At 43.0% G+C, this 19,532-nt stretch overlaps 1 protein-coding gene across 2 annotated transcripts in view; it reads right to left on the minus strand.

The window, feature by feature from the left end:
• The window catches only part of LOC139412582 (probable E3 ubiquitin-protein ligase HECTD2), a 48,714-nt gene that overhangs the window by 24,801 nt on the left and 4,381 nt on the right, over positions 1-19,532 (minus strand). For both annotated transcript variants that reach the window (XR_011634715.1, XM_071159297.1), the window contains exons 2-15: positions 18,901-19,030; positions 17,603-17,741; positions 17,126-17,228; positions 15,011-15,100; positions 14,780-14,844; positions 14,451-14,496; positions 11,525-11,634; positions 11,067-11,215; positions 10,616-10,739; positions 9,847-9,943; positions 9,593-9,700; positions 5,141-5,273; positions 4,391-4,479; positions 348-506 (exon numbers count right to left, since the gene is read on the minus strand). Coding sequence is in view for 1 of the 2 variants with exons in the window: in XM_071159297.1 (XP_071015398.1) it covers positions 348-506; positions 4,391-4,479; positions 5,141-5,273; positions 9,593-9,700; positions 9,847-9,943; positions 10,616-10,739; positions 11,067-11,215; positions 11,525-11,634; positions 14,451-14,496; positions 14,780-14,844; positions 15,011-15,100; positions 17,126-17,228; positions 17,603-17,741; positions 18,901-19,030 (1,542 nt within the window). In the remaining variant the exon portion in view is untranslated. The remainder of the gene's footprint in view (positions 1-347; positions 507-4,390; positions 4,480-5,140; positions 5,274-9,592; positions 9,701-9,846; positions 9,944-10,615; positions 10,740-11,066; positions 11,216-11,524; positions 11,635-14,450; positions 14,497-14,779; positions 14,845-15,010; positions 15,101-17,125; positions 17,229-17,602; positions 17,742-18,900; positions 19,031-19,532) is intronic.

The following is a 19,532-nucleotide window of genomic DNA, read 5'->3' on the forward strand; positions in this document are numbered from 1 at the left end:
ATTAAAAGCAAATTCTTACACAGAGAAACACCATCTCAGCAATGGGTGTGTACATTTTAGAATAAGAGACCGTAGAGTTATTTCACATTGGACAAAATGAATGAAAGGTGTAAAATACTGATACATTTTTATGAATTCAGATGAGTTTCAGAGATTGGATCCAGCCCAAAGGAAAACATTTGGGAGTAAAGAAAGAAAAGCTAAACTGTGGTTCCCCCAGCTGGTTAAAAAGGGTATTGTGATCCTCACTAGTCTGATTGATCTACTGTTGAGGATGCCTATCCTTAATGAGTACATTTCTTACTCTAAATGCTGTGCTTCAGATGAACCAATCAGAGAAGACATACCGGCATGACCTGCTGCAGGTCGCCCAGGGTGGCGGTTGCCATGCCGATGGGAGTATTCTGGTCACATGGCACAATGGGTGGAGTCAAGAGCTTCTTGTAACAATAAGGAGGGAAGTGGATATCCAGAGCAATGCTGTTGTACACAGCGAGACCCATGAGCTGGCACAGAGTCAAGGACCAGACATTGATTCACAGACAGATCAGGCCATTTTAGGTGATCAGTGTTCACCAAAGCAGGATCAGTGTCTTATATTAACGAATGTATTAGTGCAACACAATAACACAGGAAACTTGAACATAACGTACAGTATCATACGACTGTGAATGTTTGGGCTGATGCCCAGTAAGCACACAGAGACCAGACTGCACAAAGAATGTTTCTAAATTACACCAAGACAGAGTAAATGACTACATTGTGTTACTGTGTGTGTTCAGACTACGTCAGCCACCGCCCCTACCCCACAAAACCCAGCAGGTGGACAGGACATTTATCCCATTAATTCTCCATCACCTACGCACGCACGAATGCATGCAAACACGTTCCTAGCTGCCTAGTCTCCATATTGCCTCCAAATGAGGAAGCTACTCCGGATGTATTTCAGAGTTAAAGCCCACACAAAGATCACTTTATAATGTGTCAACTGCAGGTAGAGTGGGTGCTTGGATTCAAGAGTACACACACAAACACACATGTATGCAAACTGCACAGACACGCACAACACTCTAAGACATGCACACATACACACTTTGTGCACACGCTTTCACACTCACAGAACCATGAGAAATTCAACGGGGTTGCCGTAGTGAAGGAAATACACTGCCACCTACTCTGAAACTCTAATGTCATTGGCTTTCCAAGTACTTCAACGGTTGGAAATCTCACCGTACAATATTAGGCAACACTGAGGGAAGGAGCTTCACACAACGTTATTTTGGGGAATTTGAGGGCAAAGACCTACCTAATACACTAAACAAAAATATAAAATGCAATGTAAAGTGTTGGTCCCATGTTTCATGAGCTGAAATAAAATATCCCAGAAATCTTCTATATGCACAAAAAGCTATTTTCTCTCAAATTCTGTGCACAGATTTGCTTACATCCCTGTTAGTGAGCATTTCTTCTTTGCCAAGATAATCCATTCACATGACAGGTGTGGCATGTCAAGAAGCGGATTAAACAGCATGATCATTACACAGGTGAACCTTGTTCTGGGGACACAATGCCACTAAAATGTGCAGTTGTCACACAACACAATGCCACAGATGTCTCAAGTTGAGGGAGCATGCAATTGGCATGCTGACTGCAGGAATGTCCACCAGAACTGTTGCCAGATAATTGAATGTTAATTTCTCTACTAAACAAGTATCGGGTGGCCAGTATGTCCAACTGGCCTTACAACCGTAGACCACGTGTAACCACGCCAGCCCAGGACCTCCACATCCAGTTTCTTCACCTGTGGGATCATCTGAGACCAGCCACCTGGACAGCTGATTAAACTATGGGTTTGCACAACCAAAGAATTTCCACACAAACTGTCCTCTCCAGGGTCTGGAGTTTAGCGTCGTAACTGAATTCGGTGGGCAAATGTTCACCTTGGATGGCCACTGGCACGCTGGAGAAGTGTGCTCTTCATGGATGAATCCTGGTTTCAACTGTACCGGGCAGATGGCAGACAGTGTGTATGGCAAGTGGGCGAGCGGTTTGCTGTTGTCATCGCTGTGAACAGAGTGCCACATGGTGCCGCTGGATTTATGGTATGGGCAGGCAGGCATAAGCTACGCACAACAAACACAATTGCATTTTATTGATGGAAACTTGAATGCACAGAGATACCGTGACGAGATCTTCAATGGGCCCATTGTCGTGACATTCATCCGCAGCCATCACCTCATGGTACAGCATGATAATGCACAGTCCCATGTCGCAAGGACCTGTAGACAATTCCTGGAAGATAAAAATGTCCCAGTTCTTCCATGGCCTGCATACACAGACATGTCACCCATTGAGCAAGTTTGGGATGCTCTGGATCGACGTGTACGACAGCGTGTTCCAGTTCCCGTCAATATCCAGCAACTTCTCACAGCCTGATCAACTCTATGCGAAGGAGATGTCACACTGCATGAGGCAAATGGGGGGTAATGAGAGGTAATGCCAAGACAACCGTGTGGCTTAGAGCGGTAATGCCAGTGGTCCCGTGTGGCTCAGTTGGTAGAGCATGGCGTTTGCAACAAGGGAACAGTTTGAAAAATAATCTCTTCCTTGGAACCTGTCCCTGTAGTCTCGTTTTGCAAGACGTGTCTCTACCCATCCCATTGCAAGTTAAAGCAATATGCAGGCTCAATTCCAGCACAAGACTACTGCAAAGTGTACAAACTGCAAACAACATGCACAAAGTAGGAACAGCATGCAGTGTGCACTGTCTCTGCACTGTGCAAAGCACAACTCTAACATCATGGAAACACACTTTCAGTGTAAACAAATCTCAGCGGTAAGTGGCTGTGATCCACCATCCGTATCAAAGTCTGTGAGCTATAAGAGGCTTCTTCCTCATCCATCTGGCTTTTATTTGACAGGCTGCCTTTTACTGCCTTGAGCTCTCGAATAGGAGAGGCATTCAGAGGCCTCAGATGTAGTCTCAGATCTATAACTCTTGGCCTGTTCTGCACGCAGAGACATACAAATGGTATCCATGAGTTCATCTGACTCTGGACAAGTAGAAATTAAATTAAGCACTTTTTCTCATGGATACCATTTGTATGTCTGCATCCAGTTTGAAGGAAGTTGCTAACTAGCGTTGGCGCAATTGCTAACTAGTGTTAGCACAATGACTGGAAGTTGCGCTAACACTAGTTAGCAATTGCGCCAACTCTAGTTAGCAACTTCCTTCAAACTGGATACAGACATACAAATGGTATCCATGAGAAAAAGTGCTTAATTTCCTAAAATCTCACACTATCCCTTTAAATCTCCACCTGGTAAAGCCACCCCTTGGAGCCTGGTTCCTCTCTAGTTCTTTCTAGGTTCCTGCCTTCTAGGGAGTTTTTTTCTAGCCAATGTGCTTCTGCATCTGCATTGCTTATTCTTTGGGTTTTTAGGCTGGGTATCTGTAAAGCACTTTGTGACAACTGCTGATATAAAAAGGGCTTCATAAAATATATTTAATTGCTTAATTGTAACATCCCACTAGGAGGCAGACGCCCAATAGGCCGGCCAATCACAGCACAGTGGTTTCTGTGTTGGCGCTGCAGTCACTCGTTATCAGTCCTAACAGCACTAACACACCCATGGATTCCACTTCTGTATCGACAGTGTCTTCTTCAGGCACTGCAACCCAGTAGATCAAATCAAGAGAGGACAATCCTAGGTCAAAGTTTGCAAGTCATGAGTTCTCCATGAGGTCTTTACAGACAAAGCAAGACTACCTACAGATAAAGGATATTGCCCACTCCAGGCTGTTTACAATATAAGTATATGTAATACATGTGTTAACTAAAACACAACAGGTTTAACATTCGTAGATAAATAGGAATGTACAGTGGGTTAAGTGAGGACAAGATGTCAGATTACGTTGGCTTACACTGACATGACATATGAATGTAACAGCATTACTAGGTCAATATGATGATTTGGTGGACGCTGGCATCCTAATATATAGACAGACCAGCTGTCCAGATCAGCTTTATCTCAGGAGTGTTAGGAATGTTATGTTCAGTGGTTTGAAATGTTACTTTTTCGTATTTCTTACTTATTGAATGCAGGAAACAACCTCATGCTTAACATTATATCATGAAGATTCTGTTATTGTTCATGTCTTGCAAAAGGGGTTTACATAATACAGTGAAAATGTCATCTAAGTCCTATTAAATATAGATAATAAGCATATATTGCAATGGTTAGACTGATTTATAGCATTGCAAATACATTAAGTATCAGTTTCTCCAGTGTGGTTTTCCAGCACTGCCTCATCTGTGTGTGTGGTGCAGATTGCTGCATATATGAAACCGTTGACACAGTAATTCCTGGGTTAGGAATGAAAGGATACAGTCCCGACCAATTGAAACTCTGAGTAGTTGTCACATTTCCAGCTGCTGAACCAATGACACCGGGAATCCTTCAAGTAGGTGAACATGCCTGAAAAAACAAACAAGTTTGATATATAATCCAGTGTAGGGAGCATAAATGTGACTGGGAAAACCCCTCCACAGGCCTAATGTAACACAAACGTCTGTTCAATGTCTAGTCTAATAATATTATATATAGTAGTATTCTAAAAGTTGACCGAAAACATTCACAGGTGCATTCAACAATTTCCTTAACCAGATGAAAACTCTGACCTTCAAAAATGAAACATTATTGTGCCTAACATTAACTTTTTGACAAGGAAAAAAAACTTGAGTGTAGATGGGTTGGTTCGCGTTTTTAATGAGCGGGCACAGTTTTCATATAGTCTAGGCAAGCAGCCCGCATCTCTGAAAATGTATCTATGGAAAGAATAACTGGGCTTGGAGGTCTGAGAGAAAAGGAGAGACCAAATGACTCCAAAAGCAACAAGCTCACGCCACTGTTTCAGAGTTATTAGGTTTTTATTGGGAGTGTGAGAATGGCTTTATGGATAATATTCTAATTCTGCTGAGATTTAGTAAAAGATGATTTGCTTTCCATTTCTTCCAGTATCTCAAATGAGAGGGAAAGACATTTGATGAATCTTGCATGGGTTTTAAGCAATATATGGATTCTATGTGAAAGTTTCTAAATGAGGCCAATATATTCTGTCCTGCATTCCATGTCTCACCATAGTCAATGTGGAAAATCTGTCGAACCAGCAGCAGGAACCACTCCTTGGTGAGGCCGCCCATGTCGAGCCCCGCCTCTCCTACGAAAGTGACCTTGAGCTTTTTCTTCAGGTCTGCTCTCTTCCTGCTCAGCTGGACAAGGCGAGGGAGGGGTGGAGGGGGAGGGGAGGAGGGGAGACACAAACCCTGCGTTTTACGGCCAGGAAGGTTTTCCAAATCAAGCCGTGGTGACAGAACCTCCAGAGCAGAATACCAGATGGGCTTTAGAGGGGGAAGCAATGGGTCCACTAACGGCTCTGTGCTGTAGTGTTATGTGCTTTCTATCACCATTAGAACCAGATAACTTAATAAAGTGTACATTTCTTTATAATATATTTCTTTATAATATATATATATATATATATATATATATACAGTGCCTTGCGAAAGTATTCGGCCCCCTTGAACTTTGCGACCTTTTGCCACATTTCAGGCTTCAAACATAAAGATATAAAACTGTATTTTTTTGTGAAGAATCAACAACAAGTGGGACACAATCATGAAGTGGAACGACATTTATTGGATATTTCAAACTTTTTTAACAAATCAAAAACTGAAAAATTGGGCGTGCAAAATTATTCAGCCCCTTTACTTTCAGTGCAGCAAACTCTCTCCAGACGTTCAGTGAGGATCTCTGAATGATCCAATGTTGACCTAAATGACTAATGATGATAAATACAATCCACCTGTGTGTAATCAAGTCTTCGTATAAATGCACCTGCACTGTGATAGTCTCAGAGGTCCGTTAAAAGCGCAGAGAGCATCATGAAGAACAAGGAACACACCAGGCAGGTCCGAGATACTGTTGTGAAGAAGTTTAAAGCCGGATTTGGATACCAAAATATTTCCCAAGCTTTAAACATCCCAAGGAGCACTGTGCAAGCGATAATATTAAAATGGAAGGAGTATCAGACCACTGCAAATCTACCAAGACCTGGCCGTCCCTCTAAACTTTCAGTTCATACAAGGAGAAGACTGATCAGAGATGCAGCCAAGAGGCCCATGATCACTCTGGATGAACTGCAGAGATCTACAGCTGAGGTGGGAGACTCTGTCCATAGGACAACAATCAGTCGTATATTGCACAAATCTGGCCTTTATGGAAGAGTGGCAAGAAGAAAGCCATTTCTTAAAGATATCCATAAAAAGTGTTGTTTAAAGTTTGCCACAAGCCACCTGGGAGACACACCAAACATGTGGAAGAAGGTGCTCTGGTCAGGTGAAACCAAAATTGAACTTTTTGGCAACAATGCAAAACGTTATGTTTGGCGTAAAAGCAACACAGCTGAACACACCATCCCCACTGTCAAACATGGTGGTGGCAGCATCATGGTTTGGGCCTGCTTTTCTTCAGCAGGGACAGGGAAGATGGTTAAAATTGATGGGAAGATGGATGGAGCCAAATATAGGACCATTCTGGAAGAAAACCTGATGGAGTCTGCAAAAGACCTGAGACTGGGACGGAGATTTGTCTTCCAACAAGACAATGATCCAAAACATAAAGCAAAATCTACAATGGAATGGTTCAAAAATAAACATATCCAGGTGTTAGAATGGCCAAGTCAAAGTCCAGACCTGAATCCAATCGAGAATCTGTGGAAAGAACTGAAAACTGCTGTTCACAAATGCTCTCCATCCAACCTCACTGAGCTCGAGCTGTTTTGCAAGGAGGAATGGGAAAAAAATTCAGTCTCTCGATGTGCAAAACTGATAGAGACATACCCCAAGCGACTTACAGCTGTATTCGCAGCAAAAGTTGGCGCTACAAAGTATTAACTTAAGGGGGCTGAATAATTTTGCACGCCCAATTTTTCAGTTTTTGATTTGTTAAAAAAGTTTGAAATATCCAATAAATGTCGTTCCACTTCATGATTGTGTCCCACTTGTTGTTGATTCTTCACAAAAAAATACAGTTTTATATCTTTATGTTTGAAGCCTGAAATGTGGCAAAAGGTCGCAAAGTTCAAGGGGGCCGAATACTTTCGCAAGGCACTGTATATATATACACACACAAACACACACACACACAGTTGAAGTCAGAAGTTTACACCTTAGCCAAATACATTTAAACACTCAGTTTTTCACAATTCCTGACATTTAATCCTAGTAAAGATTCCATGTCTTAGGTCAGTTAGGATCACCACTTTATTTTAAGAATGTGAAATGTCAGAATAATAGTAGAGAGAATTATTTTTTTCTTCAGGTTTTATTTCTTCCATCACATTCCCAGTGGGTCAGAAGTTTACACACACTCAATTAGTATTTGGTAGCATTGCCTTTAAATAGTTTAACTTGGGTCAAACGTTGGTTCAATATTTCCACATAATTTCTCTTCCTCATGATGCCATCTATTTTGTGAAGTACACCAGTACCTCCTGCAGCAATGCATCCCCACAATATGATGCTGCCACCCCTGTGTTTCACAGTTGGGATGGTGTTCTGTGGCTTGCAATCCTCCCCCCTTTCCTCCAGACATAACAATGGTAATTATGGCCAAACAGTTCTATTTTTGTTTCATCAGACCAGAGGACATTTCTCCAAAAAGTATGATCTTTGTCCCCATGTGCAGTTGCAAACCGTACTCTGGCTTTTTTTATGGCGGTTTTGGAGCAGTGGCTTCTTCCTTGCCGAGCGGCCTTTCAGGTTATGTCGATATAGGACTCGTTTTACTGTAGATATAGATACTTTTGTACCTGTTTCCTCCAGCATCTTCACAAGGTCCTTTGCTATTGTTCTGGTATTGATTTGCACTTTTTGTACCAAAGTACGTTCATCTCTAGGAGACAAAATGAGTCTCCTTCCTGAGCGGTTTGACGAGGTCCTGGATGATTTACAGTCTCTTATGTCTCTCTGGAATGCTACCCTTGCTCGGATTTCATCAACATTGTTGTCAAGAGACTGGACATTGGCGAGTAGTATGCTAGGGAGTGGTGCGCAATGTGTCCGTCTCCGGAGCCTGACCAGAAGACCGCTTCGTCTGCCCCTTTTACGGCGTCGTTGTTTTGGTTTGCCGGCTGGGATCCGATCCATTGTCCTGGGTAGTGGGCAAAACACAGGATACGCTTCGGGAAAGTCGTATTCCTGGTTGTAATGATGGTGAGTTGACGTTGCTCTTATATCCAGTAGTGCCTGGGGGCAAACTACCTGCCCTCCAGGACACCTACACCACCCGATGTCACAGGAAGGCCATAAAGATCATCAAGGACAACAACCACCCGAGCCACTGCCTGTTCACCCCGCTATTATCCAGAAGGCGAGGTCAGTACAGGTGCATCAAAGCTGGGACCGAGAGACTGAAAAACAGCTTCTATCAAGGCCATCAGACAGCCACCACTAACATTGAGTGGCTGCTGCCAACATACTGACTCAACTCCAGCCACTTTAATAATGGAACAATTGATGTAAAAATGTATCACTAGCCACTTTAAACAATGCCACTTAATATAATGTTTAAATACCTTACATTACTCATCTCATATGTATATACTGTACTCTATACCATCTACTGCATCTTGCCATCTTTATGTAATACATGTATCACTAGCCACTTTAAACAATGCCACTTTTATATATTTACATACCCTACATTACTCATCTCATATGTATATACTGTACTCTATATCATCTGCTGCATCTTGCCTATGCCGTTCTGTACCATCACTCATTCATATATTTGTATGTACATATATATATTTATTTTTTTACCCCCTTTCTCCCCAATTTCTTAGTAACTACTAACAATTGGATACCATCTGTCTCATCGCTACAATATGTACATATTCTTCATCCCTTTACACTTGTGTGAAATTGTTAGGTTAGATTACTTGCTGGTTATTACTGCATTGTCGGAACTAGAAGCACAAGCATTTCGCTACACTCGCATTAACATCTGCTAACCATGTGTATGTGACAAATAAAATTACATTTGATTTATTTTTCCCATGATGTCAAGTAAAGAGGCACTTAGTTCGAAGGTAGGCCATGAAATACATCCACAGGTACACCTCCAATTGACTCAAATGATGTCAATTAGCCTATCAGAAGCTTCTAAAGCCATGACATCATTTTCTGGAGCTGTTTAAAGGCACAGTCAACCTAGTGTATGTAAACTTCTGACCCACTGGAATTGTGATACAGTGAATTATAAGTGAAATAATCTGTCTGTAAAAAATTACTTGTGTCATGCACAAAGTAGATGTCCTAACCGACTTGCCAAATCTATAGTTTGTTAACAAGAAATTTGTGGAGTAGTTGAAAAATGAGTTTTAATGACTTCAACAAGTGTATGTAAACTTCCGACTTCAACTGATATATATATATATATACACATACATTTTATATTTATTTACAGAGGACAGTGTTTCAACAACGTCTCGACCACACCCAACGCTAGGTGTGTTAGGAGGTCTTACCTCATCCAATGAGTCACTGAGTAGCTGGGCCCGTCGTACCTTGATGTTGAGGAACAACAGGTTCATGTCCACTCTCTGCCTGCGAGAGACCTTGTTCACCAGGCTTTGCTGGAGAGAGAGAAAAAACACATAACGAAAAGGTTTTAATATGAATGCAGGTCACTGTACATCATATGCATCTCAGTTCATGCACAGCTCAGGGACAACTGTGTTGATAGAGGAAGGTTGACAGAAGATAATAGGCTGTCTCTCACTCTGGCCATGCTTATCATCTGCTGTTCTGAGTCTCTCTGGATGATGGCTTTCTTCACCACCGTTGACAGGATAAATGGGAACTGGCAGAAAGAGAACCTGAGGAGGAGAAGATAGGAAGAAAAAATGCACTTGGGAAGAAGATTATAAAATATGGACCCCCTAGGATTTCCATAAGGAGGAAGAGAGTAGCCCACAGTCTCTGGACTGCTCCACAATCAGTTCCATCTTTAGAAACAGGAATCATTGTGCAATATCCTTCTCTCTCCATAATATGTGTCCCTTGACGGTCACACCATATGGAGGCGTGATGTGCTCTGTTTTGAGTTTCGGCTCTGACTCACAGAGCTGTTCCACTGAGGGTTGTCACAGCGAGAGAAGAGCTGGGGAAGGCTAACCTTCAGTAGCGCTGCATTAGCACTTTTAGCTGTTCATATGATGTATGGCACACAAGAGGGAGCTGTATCATCAAAAACTTGGAACGGACACACAGGGAGAGGAAAAACATGTGCAGCTTATGAGAAGTATATATAATGTGCCGTGTGTTCTGCTCTCAGTACCATGTGCTGTCAATCACTGGCTGATATGGGAAAACGACATGCTGTGGTTTACAATCTTCCCAGCAGGACTTCCTAACTATGTTCAGAATTGGAAGATGTTTAACCAATAAGTTATGGCCTATAAGAAGGGCTCAGAAAATGTCCTGATTAGGAAAAACACTGGACCCTGAATATGGGATCCGAGTGTTGATCCTGTAAACTGGGGACTCACTTGTTGGAGTTGCCGTGGCTCTGCCAGGTGCGGTACTGCTCCATGATGTCGATGTGGTCCAAGGTGATGTTGTAGAAGTCCGTGAAGGACATGATAGGAGGCGTGGATATGCTGTTAGCTGCATCTGGTGGGACAGGGTATACAAGGGCATTAGAGTTTATCTACACATGTCTAAATGACTTTACACCCGAGATAGAATCTAGGTAGAGATTCTATATGCATGAAAAACCACGTCACCCCTCCGGCCCTCCTGACAGCACCTGAACCTACAGCCTCCCTTGAACAATGACACTTTCACTTTGTCTCTGGTATGTGTATCAGGTTTTACGGCACATACTGGATAACACAGGGCTCAAATTGTAGCACTGTGGGGTTACCCAGAATCCACTGAACAGCTCTAGGGGTACACCGGGTAAAATACCCTGTTCCTGATGTTGTGGACATGACTTACTGAAGAGAGCGAGGACCTTGGTGGCAGCAGGGATCCACCAGGAACACCTGGTCAGAGGGGGCAGTTCATCAGGAGGAGCAGGTAACAGACGAGTGGAGATGAAGTGAAGAAAACGCTCCACCAGCTGCCTGAAACGCCTTGGAGACAGTCTGGGGAGGGGCGAGGAACAGGAAGCACACACACACACACACACACACGTTTAGGTTACCACAGGCCAGAGTGAACGTTAGGTAGTGTCTGGGTGTGACAGCGTGTAGGGAGAGTGTGTAATGCCTACTCAAACTGGATACAGGCTGGGTGTTAGTCACCTCTATGAAGATCAAATACTTCACTACTCAACCCCTATTCATAACTGCGGGCTGTGTTAGTGTGAAACAAACACATGGTTAATAATAATACATGTTTTATAATCCATGCAGGGGTGAGGCTTTAAGACACACTTTGCAGACTGCACTTACTTTTTAAACCAGTGCACTAGGAAATGGTGGTCAGCCTCGGACAGGCCAGCTATCTGTCTCAGTAGGTGGGCATAGATCACATAGGTACTGGTGCTGGAATACTGAGGGTTCTAGAAAACAAATAAACACATGTCGTCTGTTCTACAAATCCAGAATGTACTGCAAAATTGCCTTGCACCAATACAGAGAAAAGAAAGGCAAGAGAAAGCTTTAAAAGCTGACTATAGTCCAGTCTATTTCATCGGTTTCTATGCACTGAACTTCAGTGAAAACCATAAAACATTCAGCCTCTCCGAAAGAACAGCATCACACAGGAAACCGACATTCCAGCAGTCCAGGATGACCTCACCCAGTCTCCATGGAGAACAAGGAACATGACATCAGGGATCTGGCTGATCAGACGTGTGCTGTGTATCTCCCGGTCGAACAACCACCCACATTCTTTACACAAACGTGTAACAAGAGAATAGGCCTACACTTATATAGAGGAAATTGAACAAAAAACAGAATTGCTATAGCCAATCTTGTTTACAATTGTCCTGCACTGTTAGTTACAGCAAGTACAGACTTACTCAGAGTATTTCAATTAATGACATCATTAGCATTTTCCCTCGACGGACTGGGGTAACTAGATTTTATGTGAGGTGAAACAGGTGAAGTCAAATCAACGACTCTAGTCACACAGCTAGCTTGGGGCACAGAGAGTAGTTGTTGCAGTACTGCTGTGGACTGACTGCCTGACATACGACTGGAGTCAATGGGGTGTATGGAGAGGGAGGAGGCCTAAGGATTCCAGCTGGTCTTGCTTAACCTGGCCACTGTACTGTACAGCTAGGCATTAGACCAACAGACAGAACTACTGCTGCAGTAAAAAGTGCCCAGGTGTAAGAAGAACAGAGACACAGTGTACTGTTGGAATAGAAGAACATCCACTGCCACAGCACACTGAAACAAGACATACTGAACCAGCACTACCATCTGATATAAGCATCTAGACATCAGACCAAAACCAATAACTACTGTCTCTCTATGAAAAACACAGACACTTAGACCACCAAAACAAACAGAGACTCACTGCACTACAGCCAGAACTATCTTCAAAACTGACGTGAGGGCAGAAAGAAGTCCTGCCACTGAATCCAATGAGCCAGAACGGCTGCCTCTGTATCACTTCACATGCGACTGCAGTGGGATATAATACCACAGGGACTAGAGTACCACAGGGGCTAGAGTACCACAGGGGCTAGAGAACCACAGGGGCTAGAGTACTACAGGGGCTAGAGTACTACAGCGGCTAGAGTACTACAGCGGCTAGAGTACTACAGGGGCTAGAGTACCACAGGGGCTAGAGTACCACAGAGGCTAGAGTACCACAGAGGCTAGAGTACCACAGAGGCTAGAGTACCACAGAGGCTAGAATACTACAGGGGCTAGAATACTACAGAGGCTAGAGTACCACAGAGGCTAGAGTACCACAGAGGCTAGAATACTACAGGGGCTAGAATACTACAGAGGCTAGAGTACCACAGAGGCTAGAGTACCACAGAGGCTAGAGTACCACAGGGGCTAGAATACTACAGAGGCTAGAGTACCACAGAGGCTAGAGTACCACAGAGGCTAGAGTACTACAGGGGCTAGAATACCACAGGGGCTAGAGTACCACAGAGGCTAGAGTACCACAGAGGCTAGAGTACCACAGAGGCTAGAGTACCACAGGGGCTAGAATACTACAGAGGCTAGAGGACCACAGGGGCTAGAGTACCACAGGGGCTAGATTACTACAGAGGCTAGAGTACCAAAGGGGCTAGAATACTACAGGGACTAGAGTACCACAGGGGCTAGAGTACCACAGGGACTAGAATACCACATGGACTACAGTACCACAGGGACTACAGTACCACAGGGGCTAGAATACCACAGGGGCTAGAATACCACAGGGGCTAGAATACTACAGGGGCTAGAATACTACAGGGGCTCGAATACCAAAGGGGCTAGAATACTACACTGGCTAGAGTACCACAGGGGCTAGAGTACCACAGGGGCTAGAATACTACAGGGGCTAGAATACCAAAGGGGCTAGAATACCAAAGGGGCTAGAATACCAAAGGGGCTAGAATACCACAGGGGCTAGAATACCACAGGGGCTAGAATACCAAAGGGGCTAGAATACCAAAGGGGCTAGAATACCAAAGGGGCTAGAATACCACAGGGGCTAGAATACTACAGGGGCTAGAATACCAAAGGGGCTAGAATACCACAGGGGCTAGAATACTACAGGGGCTAGAATACCACAGGGGCTAGAATACTACAGGGGCTAGAATACCAAAGGGGCTAGAATACCACAGGGGCTAGAATACCACAGGGGCTAGAATACCAAAGGGACTAGAATACCAAAGGGGCTAGAATACCACAGGGGCTAGAATACCACAGGGGCTAGAATACCAAAGGGGCTAGAATACCACAGGGGCTAGAATACTACAGGGGCTAGAATACCAAAGGGGCTAGAATACCAAAGGGGCTAGAGTACCACAGGGGCTAGAGTACTACAGGGGCTAGAATACTACAGAGGCTAGAATACCGCAGGGGATATGGGACCCTAACAGTCCCTTTAAGCCTGTGGCAGTGGTGGTTTGGAAAGCACAAAATAACCCACTTTCCACAGGAAATGACAGGGATTAATGGAAACCAAGAATCTGATGACAGGAGCATTATAGCCATTTATTCCTGTCCTGAAATTAACTGTTTAACAACATGGGGATTTACTGAGCATTTACACCAATCCAAGATTTTTCACAAGGGAATTGAACACAAAAGACAAAGCATGAAACATAAAACATTATTTATACCTTATAAAATGAAACTTTTACAAACAAAACGTACTGGTGCATGTACTTAATAAGATGTTATCTTAAGAAGTAAATGTTACCTGAACTAAGATGAAGTATGCCCTCAGGTCATCTTTCGTTCTGGGACTGAAAACACAACACATTGTTTTCAGCAAAAGGAGGAAATCAAAATGTATACCGTCAGCCTAATGAGACATCATATTTCATCCAAACTAGCACATTGTGGCAACAAAAAATGGCAACAAATTTGAAAATAAATGTTGTGTGTAATTAGATGCCAAACTGTATGAATGTCATTTAGTTCTCATAAGCAATGCTCTATTTATGGTAAATGGTTGCTGCAGTGTAACAACAGGTAGCATAGTAACAGTAAATGGTAGTAGCGGTATAAATTGAAAGCAGCACTCACCCTTTCCACTCTCTTAATAGGCTGTTAATGATTCCCTTCAACACTGATTTCTGGATGTCTTGGGGCTAAAACAACATAAACAAACATGAGTTAACCTCTAAATTGGATGAAATTACCCAAATTCTGCTGGTTTCAGGAAGCACTTTCATGGTAAAAAAATCTGAATAGGACTTCATTTGTTTTCTCATATGATATCCTCTTCCATAGAAAGGTCATGTTGGCAGTACTTACTGTGCAGAGTAAAGCATCATAAACTGCATTCAAAAATTTTGAGTTGACTCCAGAATCCTCGATTGTGTTAAATGGGGCGTTAGCTTCTCTCTAAGAAAGGAGGAAAAGGAAAATTGTACATTTCTCATTGTTAAAATGTTTTTATTTCAGGCCTTTTTAACAACAGCTCAAACAACGGGCACTTGCTACAGCCAAACCCTGGGCTTGTCTGCAGTGAGGAAATATAGTGTGTGTGTGTGTGTGTGTGTGTGTGTGTGAACAATGGCAGTGTGTGTTGAACCATTCTTGCTCGATGCCAACTAAACAAGGTTCGGACCTTATAAGTGCATTTGGAAAGTATTCTGACCCTTCCCTTTTTCCACATTTTGTTACGTTACAGCCTTATTCTAAAATGGATTAAAAATGTGTTTTTTTCCACATCAATCTAAACACAATGCCCCATTAGGACAAAGCAAAAACTGGAATGTAGACATTTGTGCCAATATATTAAAAATTAAAAACACCCTTGTTTCCATTGATCATCCTTGAGATGTTTCAACAACTTGATTGGAGTCCATCTGTGGTAAATCCAACTGATTTGAGATGATTTGGAAAGGCACACACCTGTCTATATAAAGGCCTCACAGTTGACAGTGCATGTCAGAGCAAAAACCAAGCCATGAGGTTGAAGGAATTGTCTGTAGAGCTCTGAGACAAGATTGTGTCCAGGCACATATCTAGGGAAGGGTACCAAAACATTTCTGCAGCATTGAAGGTCCCCAAGAACAGAGTGGCCTCCATCATTCTTAAATGGAAGAAGTTTGGAACCACCAAGAAAGACTCTTCCTAGAGCTGGCCACTCGGCCAAAGTGAACAATCGGGGGAGAAGGGCCTTGGTCAGGGAGGTGACTAAGAACCCGATAGTGACTCTGACAGAGCTCCAGAGTTCATCTGTGGACATGGAGAACCTTCCAGAAGGACAACCATCTCTCCAGCACTCCACCAATCAGGCCTTTATGGTAGAGTGGCCAGACGGAACACCCTCCTCAGTAAAAGGCACATGACAGCCCGCTTGGAGTTTGCCCTTAAGGCACCTAAAGGACTCTCAGACATGAGAAACAAGATTCTCTGGTCTGAAGAAACCAAGACTGAACTCTTTGGCCTGAATGCCAAGTGTCACGTCTGGAGGAAACCTGGCACCATCCCTACGGTGAAGCATGGTGGTGGCAGCATCATGCTGTGGGGACGTTTTTCAGTGGCAAGGACTGTGAGATCCTCGAAGGAAAGATAAACAGAGATCGAAGGAAAGATAAACAGAGCAAAGTACAGAGATCCTTGATGAAAACCTGCTCCAGAGTGCTAATGGACGTCAGACTGGGGTGAAGGTTCACCTTTCAACAGGACAACGACCCTAAGCACACAGCCAAGACAACGCAGGAGTGACTTCGGGACAAGTCACTGAATGTCCTTGAGTGACTCAGCCAGAGCCCGGACTTGAACCCGATCTAACATCTCTGGAGAGACCTGAAAATAGCTGTGCAGTGATGCTCCCCATCCAACCTGACAGAGCTTGAGAGGATTTGCAGAGAAGAATGGGTGAAACTCCCAAAATACAGGTGTGCCAAGCTTTGAGCGTCATACCGAAGACGACTCGAGGCTGTAATCGCTGCCAAAGGTGCTTAAATAAAGTACTGAGTAAACAGTCTGACTTCTTATGCAAATATGATATTTCTGGATTTTCTTTTTTATACATTTGCAAAAAAGCAGTTTTTGTTTTGTCATTATGGGGTATTGTGTGTAGATTGATGAGTTTGAAAAAAATATATTTTAGAATAAGGCTGTAACGTAATGAACATTTGGAAGAAGTCAAGGTCAGTACTTTCGAGTGCAGCTTTTCTCTTACATCATGTGCCGTTGATTTCCTCATGAATAACACATTCCAGAACACATGCTCTGCATGCTTTCCTTAAGAGAATTCGCAATGGAGAAAGAGGTGCTGCAAATAACAATCATTTAATACGAGGAACTAAACCAAAGGGTTTGGAATATTCTAAAATTGATAAGGTATGTTTGGGGAAAGCATAACTCACAACATAATAACAAAATGCCTGCATGAGCCATTTCAAGAGCCATTACCTTGAAGGCAGCATTGATCTCTAGAAAAGAGTCAAAGGTGGTTAGGTAGAAATCCCTCACATCCCTCCAGTCCCCTGAGGTTGTGGCTCGCTCCATGTCTTCCCTGCAACACAGTGGAAGGAATCCATCAATAAATCATTGTCATAGCGAATCATAGCCCAGTGAGCAAAAACTGGTTGAATCAACGTTGTTTCCACGTCAATTCAACAAAAAAAATGTAATGTGTTGATGTTGAATCAAAGTGGAAAACTGATTGGATTTGCAAACAGTCAATGATTTTCACCCAACTTTTAACCTAAATCCAATGACATGATGTTATTTCATGTTGAATTTACGTTAGTTGACAACCAAATTGAAATCAAAACAAGACGTTGAAATGACGTCTGTGCCCAGTGGGAAGTCGTGACGATCATGAAGGTATGCTACTCACTGTTAAAAGGTCAAATGGAGGTCATGGGGAGAGGTGGTGTTACTCACTGGAACTCTTTGATGGTCTTAGTGCGGAGGGGGATGACAGGTTCAGAGGGGAACGGGGCCTTCACCTCGGGGGGAAGTGTGTCGATGGAGATCCTCTGTTTCTGCCTCACATCACTGCAAATAGGAGGCAGCTCCCTCCCTGGGAAATTACAAGACCCACATAATTAGTTCCCTTTACACAGAGTATGATACACATGACTATTGTGTTGTGTGGCAGATATGTACATATATTTGTTACTGCTTGCAAAGACTGCTAGCTTCCACAATGAACATGATTCACAAGGCTTTGATTGCGAGATCCTTAGATTGCGACTTGCTCAGACTGGCTTCACTAACAACACTAATTAAACTCGAGCCAATCAGTCTGTAATCACATAGTACATTCACTGCATGACCTTAGTTAACCAAAGCCGACTTTCCGTTAAGTATGGACAGATTATTGCCTCTACCAATCTTTTTCAGGACCTAACAGGCCAGGACAACAGTGTATTCAGACTAATGACAGCATTCTCACAAGAAGACACAATGAAGTTGTTAAACTATTTCTGCTGGCTGTTGCCAGGTCATAACAATTGATGACGTCCATCATTACCTCAGATAGCTGACCCATCTCATCTCATCCTATTCATGTTGCCCATGCTTTTGTTTTCCTATCAAAACCCTTTTATGCATAGAAATCTCATTTGAAGATCAGAGGAAGAAAATCTTAAACTTCTGCCAAATATCATGTATTAATTTACATTGGTAACAGAGTTTCAATTTCAGTGAGGTTACAAATATCAAGTGATGGAACATATTGATTGCATAAATGGCAGAGCAATCATATAGTTTGTGCATAACAATAAACCAGGCAAGGAATCTAAACAACTACATTTGAAATGACAAACGCTTGGAAATGCTTTCCTGCTGCATGGTTCCTCTCCACCAACATGTATACCCCATGAAAATAAGCCTTCATGTGGCTTTCATTTGACAGAGATGTTCGCATAATTATTTTGGCATCAGTAGCAGCAGCGACTAAATCGATTTAGTGTGCACTGCAGGCCTGACAACTGTTCTTTAATATACTGTCATTTTGTTCATTTAACTAAATAAACAATGTCTCCATTGCCGTACAGTGATGAGTGACATATCATTGTATCCAGTGGAGAGACCAGCTTATGTGTGAATATAGGGAAGCCCATCAGGAATCAGGTTGGAAAGAGGAGAGATTATTGTAGGATCCGCGAGGGCTACGTTTCTCCAGTGTCTTTGTAGACTACCACAGTGTGTGAATCTGCCCAGTGTTGTTAACTCACCATGTCGTCCACCTGGTAGACACTGGTTTGTGCCCACGCTGAACCGGCCTCCCGTCTCCCTCCGCTGGTTAAGGGAGGAGATGAACGTGCTGAGGGAGGGAAAGGGCTGTTTCGCACCACGCCCCAAATCCTGTCACAAGAAGATTACATCATTATGGGAGGAAAACTGAACTGAAAACAATGTACAATTATGTATGTATGCCTGTGTGTTCTTGTGTTTTCTTGTAGTGGGCTCAGAGTTCAAAGGGCCTTTGAGTCTTACACTTTAACAGCTATGGAGTCATGGAACTCCTGCTACAGTTTGTGCTGTTGGGAAACGTTTCATATAGGAGTTAGAGGTTAACTTTGCTCAAGAATGACTTTGTGATGGTGACAGGCGTGCTCAAGTTCAAGCCCTCCTCTCCCTTGTGTGCTCTTGACTTAATGGCCCAATGCAGCCATTTTTATTTCAATATGAAATTCTTTCTGGGTAACGTGGTACCTTACTGTAATATTGTTCCATTAAAATGGTCAAAAATAGCTTTTTTTTTTTTTTTTTAGCAAAAAACACTTTTTCAAGCAATCAGTTTTCTAGGACTGTTTGGGAGTAGTCTGAGTGAGGGGCCTAAGGGAGTGAAAAGTATCTGTTATTG

The sequence above is a fragment of the Oncorhynchus clarkii genome, chromosome 1 (assembly GCF_045791955.1).
Source record: "Oncorhynchus clarkii lewisi isolate Uvic-CL-2024 chromosome 1, UVic_Ocla_1.0, whole genome shotgun sequence".
NCBI classification, from domain to species: Eukaryota; Metazoa; Chordata; class Actinopteri; order Salmoniformes; family Salmonidae; genus Oncorhynchus; species Oncorhynchus clarkii.